Here is a 15,343-nt window from a genome sequence, read left to right on the forward strand (position 1 = left end):
CATGTTGTCTGTTATTCTAAGGGAAAAGAACGATTTCGACCAAAAGCAAAACTCAAACTCAAAACTTCCACTTCGCCAGATATGTGCTCCACTATGCCCTTTTCGAGATAGACAGAAATGTGGTGGAGACTGTTTCCAACTTTCACGATTGCAGACTCATTCAGTGCATGTATTCCGGGTGCTTGTATTTCTAGTTCTTCCCAACTTATGGTCTCTTCTCGGTATCTTCGCTGGAAGATGATTGTTGATTCTTGTATGTACTCAATTGGGGTGAACATCTTTAGAATTGGGACTTGTTTCCTGTAGTCGCAAAGCACTACGAGTGAGATGATGGTGTCACTTACAGTGACATTGAACCTCATAGCGAGGACCGTGGGATATGTGGCCCAGTAGTAGCGTTTCGGCCTCACAAACATCCGGTCGGTGTGGTCCCATAATGTTTCGGGAATTGCCTCTTCGAGTCGAATTTTTTCGTGAACGGGAATATGTATTGCAAGGTTCCGAAACGACCAAGAAGCGTTGATGGTATCAGTAGTCGGGTCAAGGAGAATGTAGCTCTCGGTCACCTCATATATCCCGACTTGTTCAACCCTTGCCCGAAAGCCTGCGAGACGGAGGAGGCCTTCTCGACAAAATAGTCTTGGTCCAATCTTGCGCAGGTATATGCCACCGTCTATACGTGAGGTGTCTTCATCTGGAACAGACGCATCCAGAGTTGTACCAAGGAAGATGAGGTATAAATTTTCGTTACGACCGCCTTCTGTGGCTGCTTCAGCCACTCGTAGGGGGATATCGCCAGTTAGAAACAGACCTCTGTTCGTAACGGAGAAGTTGGCAAAATCGTCCGAAAATGGCACGATACCAGAGCTCCCAGAAAATGCAATAGGCGATGGAGCGAAAAGGCCAACAAATTGCTGCTTGAAACCTGGCAGAATATCCCACGCAAAGATCGTCAGATCATTATTGCGCTTGATGATCTCCTCCTGTAGACGCCGGAAGGCCCTCATACCTTCGCCGTATATCAAAGGCATGTTGACCTCAAAGATTCCTAGTAGACAGTATGCTATATCCTCGATACGGGTTGTTTGCCGGTGAGCAGCCCAAGACATTCTCATGGCGATGGACGTATCTGATAATGCTGTATGCCCGAGAAGAAGTTGGACTGGAATTCCGGTAGCATTGCAGATGGTCTTGGCGAAATCGACCTTGGTACCAATGAAGTTCCATTCCATATCATAGAGCTTGACCACTGTCGGCGCAAGCAATTCCTGCAGCGTCCAACCTCGAGTAAACCAGCGGCAATACTGAAATCCGGACTCAATCAAAGACTGTGAAGGAAGATCTGCAAGAAAAACATAACATACCGCCGCATTCATATACCATTGATACATGGAATTGACAGATTCGCTCAGCTCTGCGCTGCTCGATTTGTCGATGCAGCAGGTGTCCACCCAAAAGTATTCAAGGCCGTCCGCTGCAGCTTGCTCGCCGCAGAAGCAGATCTTGGCATAGCCAGCCTTGTCTTTGCCTGCACCGGTCACCAGCTCATTGTACGTGACTTCCTGACCTTCTGTCCAGGTATGCGATAGGATAGCGTACGGAGGGGGGTGGGCGTCATTCAAAGTGATCAGCTCGAAACCGCCACCTGGCGAGCGCTTCAGAAGACGCATCGCGGCGCTCAGATGGTCGCCCCGACCGATGGATATTGACTCGGCTTGATCGATCACGATGCAAGCGTATGGTTGCGAGAATGGAAGTGCAGAGCAGGTATAAATGTCTCTCGTCTAGCGCAAGTCTCGCATCAATATGGAATGAATTCAGCAGGCTGCGAGCTGCTGGACGCTTGGGACTGTGCAGTTGGCGGTCAACAGCTCCAAGTGCGGGGTTCAACAGTAAAGTGCAAGCTCGAGCTCTTGCGGCACGGCCAGGATCATCAGACAGCGAGCTAAGCGATGCCTGCGTCAGCAATGGCTACGTTGCTGTATCGACCACATTGGACATAGCTTTGTACCATCACGATAGCTTGCAGCAGTATCTGAGCATGCTAATGCGGGCTGCTTACGCTTTTCGTGATCTTCGCTCCTGACCGACAAAACTCCTGGACTGCACACTTCTTGTGTCCAAGCAGCTTTTAGAATTAACAGACATGATCTTGCTCGATCGCACCTTCTTTCAGACCCTCCGATTCTTACAAAGGTCCGTCAGGTTGCAAATGGACAAGGGGGTATCGACGAAGTTTGATTGGCGGCACTGACGAAACGATCAACAGCAAGGTCAACGCTGCGGCAATCTTTGCCGGAGGCTGGTGCATTTGTAGAGAAGTAGCTGCAGAATATTAGAGCATCGATGACACATCCGCATACTTGCGAATAAGAGATGGCGAAGGTCCAAAGTGTGATTGACCCTTCGTCACCGTGCAATTACCTTTATCGGAACTAAGGCGCGTATGTAGAAGTACACCACACTTCCCATGCGCAGTTGGTCGTCTGTAACTCGTGATCCAGATGGCGGGCCGACAATCGACAACCACATAGATGCACACGATGCTGAACTTGCCTCAGAGCTTGATACTGCCTTCCGCAACATGCGTACGACAATAACTCCTCAAGAGTTTTAGAACTTGAGAACCAGATTTTGGGAAAGATGTTCTCATCCGATGACCAACCCAATGCAACTATGCTGCTTTCCTGTGCAAGGATAGATATACGTCTCAAGACTGTAACATACGTGTCTATGTGCACTGAGCGCAATAAAAAACGTCTAAAAGACTCTACTGAAAGACATTCTTGGGAAGGAGGATAAATAATTTTCAGAGCTAGTGGGACAGCTAGGTCTCAAGTGCCTCAACACAATTTGTTTTAGTATATAATTACAATTATGGACCAGATTAACATAAAAATGAGTTACGGGCTCGTGGTTTAGTGGTATAATACTCCCTTAGCATCTCGCAGCTTCATTGAAAGTTATCGAAATCCTGACTGGGAGTGGTCCGGGGTTCGATTCCCCGCGAGTCCATATCTTTTTGCTTTGGCCGCTCTCTTTTGACCGTACGGCGATGTTGCTGGTTGAGATCTTTGGCTATGTCAAAGTGCTTGAAAGAGCCACTGGAACTGTTCTCCTGGGTTGAAGCTGCTTATACGTGAGAACTAATCATATGACCCTCTTTTGGCCATTACTTCGCCGTGGTGGTGATGGTGATGGTTGTGAAGCGCTCGTGACTGGGTTGTTCGCCAAACCTCAACGCAAGATCAACCAGCACGAACACGAACGCATAAGCACCATACATAAACGGGTTCCCAATCAACGCTTCGTTATTATTTGTGAAATCTACGATAGCTCTTTCTTGAGTACTGGTGTAACGAGCCATTGCGCCACTGAGGAGAATCTACAACTCTTTTGTGTTCTTCAGAGATCCTTGAGCATAGACTACGCTTACTTGAACGAGGAGAATACAGCGGAGACCTGCTGCTGCTCTCGACCATACATGCGAGACCACATTTCTGTTCGTGATGGCCACCAGGGTAACATCATCACTGCGCTCAGATGACATTGGAAAGCGTTCCTGAGATCGTCACCTTATAGGAGAGCTCGGCCTCAATCGCCTTTCCAATGAAGTCAGACATCACGTGCAGTAGAAATCGTTCGGTTGCACGTTCTCTCAAGAGCGGTTAGCTTCGTCGGTAGTCCGCGATCTGCGAGGCTGTCAAGCGAGAGTACTCAATGGGCATCCATGGACAGTATGGTGTAGGCTAGCCAATAACATCAAACCAAGATTACAGATATAGTACTATATAGCCTGGAGTTTTTCTGCGAACTTGCGCGCTTTTTGTGACTACAATGTTTCTCTTACCTCGAAGTTCCTTCCTCCGCGGCGGTTGAGCCAAACGCATGGACCGCCGCGGGGCTAGCGCCTTCCAGCCTAGCACACACTTGCCGCTGCGGGCAGTTGATATTTTCTCTGTTTGTCTGCTGCCCCTCGTTCTCTCACAAACACTCCACTTCGAATCAAATATCTGAGATTTTTCTCCTTCGAACTCTCCCTTACCTCAAAACTTAACAGTGAGTTGGAACTTTTACGCACCGGAAGCGTACAGCCCGCACCTTTGGCGCACTTTTCCTAACAATCCACAGGTTTGTACCACTTCACAAACAATGGACTACCAAGCTCCCGCTCCTGCTGCCGGTGGCCGTGGCTGCTACAACTGTAAGACTCCCATTTAACGCCTTTCCACCACGAAATATCCGCACCAAAGATCTTTCCCCCTCCGTCGAACGATTTGGCAAACAGCAGCAAAGTGCTGTGAATGAGCTCAAATCGCCGATTCTAGAGCAGAGACATGTCTAAACAACTTTTGCGAGTTTGAATTGTCGAGGCACGAACAGCATAGCCTTTTTTCCTTGCCACACCTTGCCCAACAAATATCTTCGACCACATCGTATTGTACAAACAAAAAACAATAAACTGACACCACCCAGGTGGCGACAACTCTCACCGCGCTGCTGAGTGCCCCACCAAGGGTACCCCAACCTGCTACAACTGCGGCGAGAAGGGCCACGTTAGCCGCGAGTGCACCTCTCCCCAGGCCGAGAAGACCTGCTACCGCTGCGGTGGCACCGGCCACATCAGCCGTGAGTGCACCCAGGCTGGTGGTGCTCCCGGCGGTCGCACCGGCGGCCAGGAGTGCTACAAGTGCGGACAGCAGGGTCACATTGCCCGCAACTGCTCCCAGGGCGGCGGCTCCTACGGTGGCGGCTTTGGCAGCCGTGGTGGCTTCGGCGGCCAGGGCGGCCAGGGCGGATACGGTGGTGCTCGCCAGACTACCTGCTACTCTTGCGGCGGTTTCGGCCACATGAGCCGTGACTGCACCCAGGGTCAGAAGTGCTACAACTGCGGTGAGGTCGGTCACCTGTCCCGCGACTGCCCTCAGGAGACCTCCTCTGAGCGTGTCTGCTACCGCTGCAAGCAGCCCGGCCACGTCCAGAGCGCTTGTCCCAACTAAACGTGTCGACCGAGCCTCGTCGATTACCTTGATCTGGAGTGAGCTTTGATGCAGCCGATCGCATCCACTGCGACGCGGCTGGCATGTTCGATTGTTAGAGATTACAACCCCATGATTCACGAGTCATCGACACGATTACGATTTCCTTCTCTGTACATTTTCTCATTCTGCGGCTGGCTGCCGTTTTTCGACGCTTACACGAAAAGCATATCATCGCCCGGCATGATTGGACTTGGTTCTTTTCTGGCATATGACCGAACTTCAAGAGGGTTGGTTACGGAAAAGTCTTGATTCAGGAAGATTTTGCATTCGGTGGATACAATGTGGGTGGAGAGGAGAGCGGATTCTTCGACAGCGAGCAAGGAATGGGAGTAGTGATGGTCCTGCGAACGAATACGACTATGAGAAAGGAGGCTTCTGCGGTTCGGTAGATGTGTCCTGGGCTTTCTGGTAATAACTAGAGGGCTAAGGATGGCATAGACTGAATGGTGGACAGACCTTGCTACGTTCATCCGTTTTGGATGCCCCAACCACTTGTGTTTCTTTGCTTTGCTGTGATGTTCGACTGACTGTCTGTGAAAGAGGTGTCGTTGCTGATTCATTCCTGCTATTGGCATATCCCATGTTGCCGCTTACAGATTTAAGACGAGTCCTCAGTATTCGATCCCCAACAATTTGTGCCGCGCATACGACGATACCTTTGTTCGTGAGACGAGTTTCTTCTCGAATGGACTGGTGTTAGGATGATTGTTAGCAGCCATCATGCCAAGCCAAACGGACACTAGGCTGTGTTGATCTCACCCGAGCGCATCCAAACAAACGGTCAACACCCTCGACCCCACAAGGTTCACAACGCGTCACATAGCAGTCAAATGCACGCCTGACTTCACCTACATAGATTTACAGACATGGCGCCCCAAAGAAAGCGCGACAATCGCGAAATTGCGTTCTTCAATGTCGGTGTTCAGGGAAGGTAAATAAACAAACACCCAGCTACAGTGTGCGCGCAACTGACGGCATGCACAGAAAGACCGGTATCACACTGGAAGAGCGTGTGCGTGACGAGCACGGCATTGAGGCTATCTCTGGCATCTTCTCCTCGCCAGAGAAGTCACCACCGAAGCGCGGAAGTACAGTATCGGGGTCAGAGTCAATGGATATACAAGAGAGTGCGTGCAATCATCTCACAAAGCTTGCGCGCATGCATTGGTCGGCACAATAGGGTCGCGCTAACATCACGACTCACAGGCTCCATTCCGAACATTACCACCTCCGCTGCGATTCTGCGCAACAATCGCACTCTCCTCCCTCCACCACGGTCGCGATCGCCAATGAAAACTGCCCTTGGTTCCTCCCCGCGCCGGCAATCGTCTATGGCACCTCGGGGCAGCTCGATTGGCCCTTCAAGTCCCATACGCACAACTTCACACCCGGCTGTAGCGAGACGACTAGATTTCGAAGAAGAGGAGGACCCAAGTCTGCAAGAGACACCAGCGCTGAGCGGTTCAAGACAGCGCCGCGGGAAGCGCAACGACATTTATACGCTGGAGCGCTCGCCCAGCCGGCCACACAGCGCGGTGCTGGAGGAGAGTGAGCTGCAAGAAGAAATCACAGCAAACAACAACGAGGAAGACGAGCTGCCAGTCATGACTGAGATTGAAGAAAGCTTTATAGCGCATATTGGCGATGACACAGTCACAGGTGCCGACGCAGTTGAATCGCTGATGGAGGAAGAGACCCAGGTAGAGGAGGAGGTTGTGCCAGAGCCGGTACAGGAACCAGCAAAAAGGGGCAAGAAGCGGAAGAGCGACCAAGCAGCGTCTGTTGAAGAAGTTAGCCCAAAACCAACCAAGGCACGAAAGCGCGGAACGGCTGCAGCGCAGGCCACCGAGCCAGCGAAGAAGGCAAGGAAGGCTGCGACCGCACCTGTCGCTCCTACACGTCGCTCGAAGCGCGTGTCAGACATTACGGAACAGGAACCTAGCATCCTTGAAGCATCAGGCGTTGACGAATCTGCTGTGGCAGATGCATCTGAGCAAATCGAGGAGGCACCTGTAGCCTCAAAACGTCGCCGGCGGCCACCGAAGGCTCAGAAAGATGCTGAAGTTGAGCCAGCCGCTCCAGCTAAGACAACGAAGAAGGCTGCTGCCAAGGATGCTACGAAAGAGAAGTCAGAACCAGTCTTCAAGAAACCAACCAAACCGGTCGCAAAACCAAAGGAGAAGCCAGCGCCAAAGGGTAAGGAAAACGAAAAGGCAACGGACAAAGTATCCAAAGACGAAGCCGGAAGACCAGTGGATGCATACGGCAACCCGCTTAGCAAGGCGGATATTGAGCAAATGTCTATAACGTCAGTGGGATCACGGTACGGTCGCGGACGGCATCTCTCGGTGTTTCGCGAGATGGAGCCTGAGGCAGTTGCGCGAGTTGGCCGAACAGGCAGACACCGTGTCGCGCCGATCGATTTTTGGAAGAACGACAGGATCAACTACAACCACGATGGTAGCATGCAAACAATCGTCAAAGCACCATCGCCCGAACCCGTACAAAGGACGTCGACGTACTACAAGAAGGGGAAGAAGAAGACACTCGCTGCTGTGGAAGAAGAGGAGGTTGAACTCGACCCTTGGGAAGAAGACGACGGCTTCTTGACAGGCAACTACAAGGACTTCGATCCTGCGAATGAGTTCACTTCGCCCGGCCTTGTGGAAGGCGTCATTGCATGGTCTGACAAGGGTATCAAGCCTGAACCAGTCGGAGATGGCTCTTTCCAGTACGCCAGGATAGGAGGGAGTGACCCTGCTGGCTTCCTCAACTGGGGCATGATCGAGCTCCGCGCTGATCAGATGAAGCGCTCCAAGAACTCGAGAAAGATGCATATGGTTTTCAACGTTCAGTCAGGTGCTGTTGAGGTCAAGGTCCATGAGAATGAGTTCACGGTGCACAAGAGTGGGATATGGCAGGTTCCTCGTGGTAAGTTTGGCACACATAAGTATTGGGAAGAGCAACATGCTAATGAGGACCTACAGGCAACACATACAGCATCAAAAATGTCGGTAGCGGGACAGCTCGCATCTTCTTCGCACAGGCTCGCGAGACGTTCGCAGATGAGGAGTAGCTCACGGTCAACTGGTTTTTCAAGACTGTTGTTTTTTTATACTCAGCCAGCAGACAAGAGCGTGTTTGCATGGTATAATGCATTGTCGCCAATGATATCCAACTGATCGAATGAGATTCCTGCTTTACCCAACTTCTCCTGATCTGGGCCATGTCGTGCATCTCTATTCAATCCATTGACTTATCTGCAGCTTCACACGCACCCTTCCGAACAATATTTTACACCCCACACCGACACTCTCCTCCCTTCACCGCCGCCCACTCCTATTTCTGCGAAGGGTAATTCTCGCGGCGACATGAGACAATATCGGGTCTATACATATCTTGTGCGAATTGAAGCGAGCGTCGTACAGACCTGCAAGCCATCGATGTCACCTTTGCAGGAGAACTCGACACACAGCAGACTGCGGACAGCTGCCGCAGTGCCGAACCAGGGTTTGCTTAGCTTGCTGTTGTGCTACGATTGACGAAAACCAGATGCGAGCGTGGAGTTAGGCGCAATGTTCAGCCTTGCTGCTGTGCAGCCCAATACTCGTGTAGGCCCAACCACTCAGACTTACCTCATAACAGCAAGATCTGTATGTCTGAGTCTGAACAATGATGCGCTGGCGGCGAATTGCCAACAAAGTCCCCTTCAAACCCGACAGCAACACTTGCCAACCCAACTGTATCCTAAAAAGTAACAACTCGCCTCAGGCGTTTATGCATATCTTCCCCGCCATCCCGTCTTAGCAGCATCGCACAACACCTCGCCTCCAGCTGACAGCGTCAACGCATCTGCCGTACTCTGATCTTAATCTCTGCGTCACAAACACAGTGTCTAACGCGGTGTCACAAGCGGGAGCTCCCCGCGGAAGCGGGAGCGCCCATCAATGGTGTGTTGCACGAGACTGCAGGCGCATGTGCGTTCTCGGGTGTTTGGATCTTGGTGGCTATGTTAGGATGGGTGCCGCTTCCCCAAGCGTTGTGTAACGGTGATGAGGGAGGTGAGGGGTGGAGTCTCAGAACAGATACCCGGTTGGGAAGTGCGAGGTGAGTGGCTGGGTAGGCGCGCTGCAGCCTGCAGGATTGGTTTGTGGCGCAGATGTCAACAAACATCACACGAACGCTTCCGGGGTCTTGCATTCAAGATTGCACTTTGTGCTATTCTCGTCGAAATCTTTCTGAGGTGCCCAGTCAGCATAATCTGCTAAGCTCCACTCGAGTGCAGTGACGAGCGTTGAGCGGTGTGGAGCGGTGTGTAGATGGCCAGCGGTTCGAGACAGACTTCGTCCGGTGAAGACGGAGACTGAGGCGCGACACATCTGAGGCTCAAGGGCTTCGGTAAGGCGGTTTGGACAGTCGTTGTATTGTTGAGGGGCTCTGTGTGAAGCTCGATCTGGATCTTGTGGGCTGGAGCCGGTTGGGTGGCGAGGTTCACGAGAGGCGGTATGTAGTAAGTCATGGTGGAGGTAGCGGTGTGTGGAGGCGAATCATTGTCAAATGGAAGCGCTTCGATGTGCGGTTTTGAGGGAAGCCAGTCTGTAACACAGTCATCAACTTTCAAGCATCCGAATACCACTGCCTCCTGTTAGTAAGCTTATAGTTGTGATCGTGGTTATGGTCAGCTCAAGTGAACACTCGTTCTCACGTGCAGGCATGCCCGAAAAGGTAACAACAACACAACGACCCTCCTAAGCGCAAACGTTCACCGCACCTGCATGATTCTGCCATGAACTTTGCATTCGGATACCACCCTCTCCACAGCTCCCCGCATCCGAGGGCGTTCATCGACCGCCACAAAAACTTGATCTCATCAGCTGTTCTGCACAACCTATCGAGACATCGGAATATACGGTGACGATCTCCACACGTACCGGAACATGCTCAGCGCCTCTTGCACATCGCGTTCGGATTCATACTATCTAGCGTCGGCATTTTCCAGACGGTCTTGAACGGCGGTCAATCGAGTCATGTCAGAAAGCGACGGGCTGGGTTTCGGTCTTATTAGCGGACATTTGGTACAAACCAACTGCTGCGATCCCCCGAACGCATCATCGCCGCGTGGTGTCTTTTCCTGGGGATCCACTAGGTGGATATGGGATGTGCCATTCCGGTGGCCTCGAGGTTGCGTGATCATGGAAGACCTTGACCGGTTTGTTTGTCGACGATTCCATCAGAAGTGGGCTCCTGTCTGAACATATCTTGTGTCGGTAAGGTTAGCGAGTCATTGCATGGAAGCAGCACGGTTGTGGTTGTAGACGAACAGGTAGCCACCGTAGAAGCGAGTCGTTTTACGAGTCTGTAGCGTCGAGCTCGTACTGATTGGGCTCGCAGCAATGCGAACTGCTCAATCGCCCAGCCAAGTCGCGTTGACATCGATCATCGTTTCCTAGGGTGATTGCTCGTTTCCACGACGTCGTGTTGTTGTTCAAGGCGAACCGCTGCTTCCCAGTCAGGTCAGCGCACCTACCCTCTCATGCCGGCAAATGACGATCGAAGGCTCATGGAATGCTCTTGGTCTTCTTCTCCGTTACTAGCTCGGTGTCAGTGCTCGTTCGGGCAAGAAGAAAGCTGGAGGGGTTAACATCACGATCCATGATTCTCAAGTCATCAGGGATAGTTCGTGGTGTGTACTCAGACAACGGCGATGTCTTGCCCGAGGCAGCGATCCCGGCAGATCGAAAAGGACATTTCAGGGCGAACAGGTCCCATCGGATAGATGACTCTGCGACAAGGCGGCCTAGCACGTAACCGTGTGTCAGATGTCATGATTCGCGTTGGCGAACAGGTGGTGCACGGGAAGACCTTCTCGAAAGAAAGTGATCACCGGTGACAATGCGTTTGGCCCATGCAGGGTTGATATGTTCGCAGCCATGCGACCCCGGAAAAAGGATGCAATACGGAAAAATAACCCCGGTAAGCACTCGTTCGTGTTAGGTGTATTCGCCGATTTTTCTGCTTGCCCTGCTAGACCAGCATGAACGTCAATGCCGAACATTTGCCAGAATGAGCACCCGTTCACTGCCGTGAAGAACGACAAGCGAGACCCGCGACTTGACTTTCTGGACGCAAGAAGCGGTCAGAGTCCACCGGAGCATGACATTGAAGCGAAGAAGAAGTAGCAGGGATAATCCCAAAACACCTCTTGACGCCATAGTTTCCAGCCTTACAGCCTAACGTTCGAGGGATTTTTCTCGAACGTGTGCTCAAGTGATTTGATCGTCGCACCATGGTATCGATGGGACCGAGCTGCGAACGCCGAAGATCCAAGTAATTTCCTTCTGCAGGGCTAGGCGACGACACGAACTGGTCTGCGCTGTCATGTTTGCATTCGGAAATGGCCAAAGGATGATGAACGGTTCAGCCAAGTTCATGCAAGAAGCAGCGCGACTCGCTTGCCTTTGAAGACGGCAGAATGGTGAGGCATGTGGCTGTGTTTGAACAGCTCATCAACTCCACCATTTTTAATTCAGGCTCTAAAGTTGACAGCACGACTTGCAGATAGCCACGTAGTCGGTTGTTGACCGACTGAATGCAAGCCTCTTGTTAGTACGTCATCACAAGCGATCATCTGGGGTAAACGAGGCGGTCGAGCGAGTCGAAAACGTACCCGTTGTTCACCGCCACGAGCTGGGACATGGGATGCTTGCTTGGGCAGCGAGTTTGCAAGTTTGGGATGTCAGTAGAGGGTACTGGACTCGGAGATAAACGAGATGGTATTCTATGCTCGTATCTATGCGCTGGCGCAGCGCGATGCAATAACAGAGATGCTTTGCTATGCTGAAGAAACAGACAGGCTGATGCTTGGTTGAAAGTACAATATTGGTATCCTCGCCACGCTATGCCGCAATCGTCCATGATAAAATGCTGATGAAGTCGTGGAGTAAGACAAACTCTTAAACCCGAATCCAAGATGCGCATCCATAACCGCCAAATGTGTGTTTAAAACATGCAAGAACAGGCGAATGATGATGCTGACCCAAGGAATTCCAACGCTATGATGTTCGAAACGAAACAATGTAAGATGAAAGGACGACCGAAGCAAAGTGCAAACCTGACCCACGCTAAATGCCACAATCGTTGCCGTTCGAGATGTGTGTATGAAACCATCTTGACCCATCTATGCTCCCATAATCTTGTTTTCGTTTCGGTGTCTGTACTGTGATGTTCTGAAACGTCAGAACTGTGTGTAGACAACTTGCAAGCGTACTAAAATCCAAACTCTTGTCGGTGCCAGCCCGCGCGCGTATACGTAAAATTCTATCGTGAGGTATCCATTGTTGCAGAGTGTGGTAGAGGAACCGCTCCTGCAGATGCTGCTCGAGTGACTGCAGGCTCAAGGAGCTACAGGGACAGGTGGCGAAGGTATTGCAGTCGTGACCGGACGCTCGAACTCTCCAGATTCTCGTTTGAAGCCTTTGATGCTCCCTGTAGCACTACGTTGTGACTGTCTATCCGGACTTCTGCCTCCCTGACTGCGTGTTTCCAAGTCTCCCGGAGTTGGGCCTGTAGCACCACCTTCCCACCTCTTTTGATACGGTTCGATGTAGCTGAAGCCCTCTCGCTTGATGTCTGATTGCATGATCGGTGCGGGTGCTGTTCTTGCTCCGCTCACTAGGTCTTCCGCGGAAGCAGGATGTATTTGTGGCAGGGGCTGACTGAGCTGTGGCGGGACACTAGATCTCGAAAGCGTGTTTGCGCGTCGGCGGCTGAATGAGTCGTTCCTACGTCGGCCTTGGCTCGATCCGCTATCAGTACGTTGGTGGAAGGAGTGAATCGGACCTTGTTGTTGCGGCGGTGGGGTTGCCTGGTATTGCTGCACAGGTACCGGCGGAGGATTAGGCATGAGTTGGGCAGCGTTTGCGGGAGTGAAGCCATGCGAGGTAGGCGCGGGTGCTGGCGCGGGTACAGCGGCATTTTGCGAAGGGGAGCTACTCGATGTCGCAGACGGGTGAAGTTGGAAAACCGGAGCGTTAGCACGCGCACTCATCTCTTGCTCGCCCAACTGCCAGTGCATGGACTCGGCCGATCGCCAGGGGATGCCCATCTCGGTGGCCACCTTCTGCCACATCTGGTCCTTGAAGCTAGAGCAGTGTTAGTAGACGATTGAGAAATCGCGATAAATACAGCGCGTCCCAGCTAGAACACCATTTAGGAGTAAAGCAGAGTAGTGCATTGCATACTCTTGACGGAGGGACAAGTGACCAAAAATCCAGGGGTTACACGGTGTACGTACCGAGCGTAGAGTCTCGCAAGTTTGTTCTTTTTCTCCTCGTCCCAGATGGCTCGCTTCTCCAAGTAGTTCTGGTAGCGTAGTCGGCAGGAGATCGAGCTCCTTCCAGGAAGGCGTTTCGCAATGTCATCCCACTTCATGCCTTGGCCTCGCAGTTCGATGGTAAGGTTGTCTTCTTCAGGCGTCCATTTTGACTGCTTCTTAGCTGGGCTTTCATCTGGGAGGGGGGTTTGAGAAGCTTGTCGCTTGATAACCTGGTGGGGAGGTGATCGATTCGAGCCGGGTGGGCCATGGTGGACAGGGCCGGAGCCAGGAGGTCCAGTGTACAGCGGGCGAAACTGAGGATGAGACGAAGGATCCGTGTGTCGCTGGAGCTCGGAAATAGCTGGGAGAACAGGCCCGCCCAGCATTGCACCAGAAACTGAAGGTGCTGATGTTGGTGCCTGGGCTGGGTAGCCGGGGTTCAGCCCGTAAGGCGACAATGTCGCATATGAAGGTGACCCATTGACATATGCGGGCGATGCTCCATGTGCGGGAGATGTGGTGTAAGCTGAAGGGGCTGTTGTGTACGTTCTCGCCGCGGTCGAGTTGGAAGCTACTGAAGCAGAGCTCTTCTTGCTCGCCGGCGACTCGGAACCACGGGGTTCGAGGAGGAGGTTTATATCCATACTGAGTAAAGGGACTATATTATGGCCGGACCATGTACTGAGAGGACTGTCTCGACGAGCTTCTTTCCGTCACTTCAAGAGGTCTGAGCTCAAAGACAGTAAGCTCGTAGATGCTGATGAAGGAACGCAGTGTGATCACCTGACGACAACCGAAGCTTTGTACAAGATCAGGTCTTCTCGTGAAGGCTGCTAGAGATGAGTTCCTTGATGAAGAAGAGTTCGTTGCTGCTAGAGTCTAGAAGCGTGGCGATGCGGAGGCAGCGATGTGGTGTTGTTGCTAGGTTGGCGATGAATCAGCGTGGGGTATCGAGTCGTATTGGCGAGATGGATCTGGTCTTGCGGTATACCACGACGGTAGGATGGATTGATGATGGGTTGCTGACTGTTGATGAAGGTGAAGCTGAGTCTGTTGTGAAGTGACGAGACTCAGATAGAGCTAGAGGTGCCGATGTAGGCTAAAGTGACCAGTTGCGAGGTACCCACGAGTATACAAGCTCTGACTGGTCGCTCAACTCGGGCTACTTAGTATAGGATCTAGGTCAATTGGGCAGGGGCGTGAAACAGGCCAACCAATGGGTCCGTAGATGACAGATGTGCGTAGCCACCGATTTCGCAGAACAGTTGAAGGGAAACGTCGTGTTGCGAGATGCATGCAGCTTGGCGAGAGTGGAGTGTAGGTAGGTAGGGTCGAAGTACTAGGGTAGGCATGGATGTTTGAGTAGAGGGACTTAGCGTCGAGTGTAATACGAAGACATGCATCCCTTGCGCTGGGAGCCACCTCACTGCCCATAGCGGTAGGGATCCGGGGGCTTGGGATTGAGATGTACGTTTCTGACTTGCCATGACTACTTTTGCGCTATACGCTTGCTTGAGTGGTGCTGGCGGCGCCACTTTGACCCACAGACCACATCGAGCCAGCACTTTGATCTGAGGAAGCATGTCTGCCGGGGATTTTGCGAGCATCAAAAGGAAACGATCCCAAGAGCGAGTCTGCAACCGCAAGCGTAACAAAAAAGCAGGCCCTATCTCTCGGGTTGAGCGTGGGTGCCCCCACTTCGAGGAACAACGCATTCTGGTTCATCTTCCCCTCGTCACTCGTCTTCGCCTTACTCATAGACTTGAGCCCGACTCAACCTCTTCTCTTCGTCAGGCCTCAATGCGCCTTGAGTTAGGGCTGCGCCGTCTGCAGCGCTGGCAGCAACAGGGGAGTTCTCACGATCACCAGAGCATGCTCGAACGGGTCGACCAGAAAGGGCAGCGAATCAGGCGTTGAACTTGGCGGTGAACACGCTCAGGGATGTTGGACGTCAAGTCAAGGGTCGCGTCCGAAAGTGCAGAAGCGC

The 15,343-nt window shown here is 52.1% G+C and overlaps 4 protein-coding genes and 1 non-coding gene across 5 annotated transcripts; 2 read left to right on the top strand and 3 right to left on the bottom strand.

Moving 5' to 3' along the window:
* Positions 1–10: 10 nt before the first annotated feature.
* On the bottom strand, positions 11–1,866 carry BU25DRAFT_355931 (HET-domain-containing protein; the record flags this gene model as incomplete). The annotated part of the gene is made up of 1 exon (XM_033699591.1): positions 11–1,866. The coding sequence occupies exon 1, from the start codon at positions 1,668–1,670 to the stop codon at positions 12–14; it is 1,659 nt and encodes a 552-aa protein (XP_033567708.1). The 5' UTR covers positions 1,671–1,866.
* Positions 1,867–2,907: 1,041 nt separating this feature from the next.
* Positions 2,908–3,015, top strand: BU25DRAFT_t3. The gene has a single exon. It is a non-coding gene; the product is annotated as a tRNA-Ala (tRNA).
* Positions 3,016–5,830: 2,815 nt separating this feature from the next.
* On the top strand, positions 5,831–8,226 carry BU25DRAFT_405399 (uncharacterized protein). Its single transcript, XM_033699776.1, has 4 exons — positions 5,831–5,973; positions 6,027–6,169; positions 6,249–7,973; positions 8,030–8,226. Exons 1-4 carry the CDS (start codon positions 5,909–5,911, stop codon positions 8,116–8,118), a joined length of 2,022 nt encoding a protein of 673 aa, XP_033567709.1. The 5' UTR covers positions 5,831–5,908; the 3' UTR covers positions 8,119–8,226.
* A 4,001-nt stretch (positions 8,227–12,227) lies between these two features.
* Positions 12,228–14,267, bottom strand: BU25DRAFT_7928 (uncharacterized protein). Its single transcript, XM_033700224.1, has 2 exons — positions 13,336–14,267; positions 12,228–13,183 (listed from the first exon to the last, which is right to left on the bottom strand). Exons 1-2 carry the CDS (start codon positions 13,998–14,000, stop codon positions 12,436–12,438), a joined length of 1,413 nt encoding a protein of 470 aa, XP_033567710.1. The 5' UTR covers positions 14,001–14,267; the 3' UTR covers positions 12,228–12,435.
* Positions 14,268–15,189, bottom strand: BU25DRAFT_7927 (uncharacterized protein). The gene has a single exon (XM_033700223.1). The coding sequence runs from the start codon at positions 15,069–15,071 to the stop codon at positions 14,535–14,537; it is 537 nt and encodes a 178-aa protein (XP_033567711.1). The 5' UTR covers positions 15,072–15,189; the 3' UTR covers positions 14,268–14,534.
* Between the last annotated feature and the right edge of the window lie 154 nt (positions 15,190–15,343).

Source organism: Macroventuria anomochaeta, assembly GCF_010093625.1.
Source record: "Macroventuria anomochaeta strain CBS 525.71 unplaced genomic scaffold BU25scaffold_1, whole genome shotgun sequence".
NCBI lineage: Eukaryota > Fungi > Ascomycota > Dothideomycetes > Pleosporales > Didymellaceae > Macroventuria > Macroventuria anomochaeta.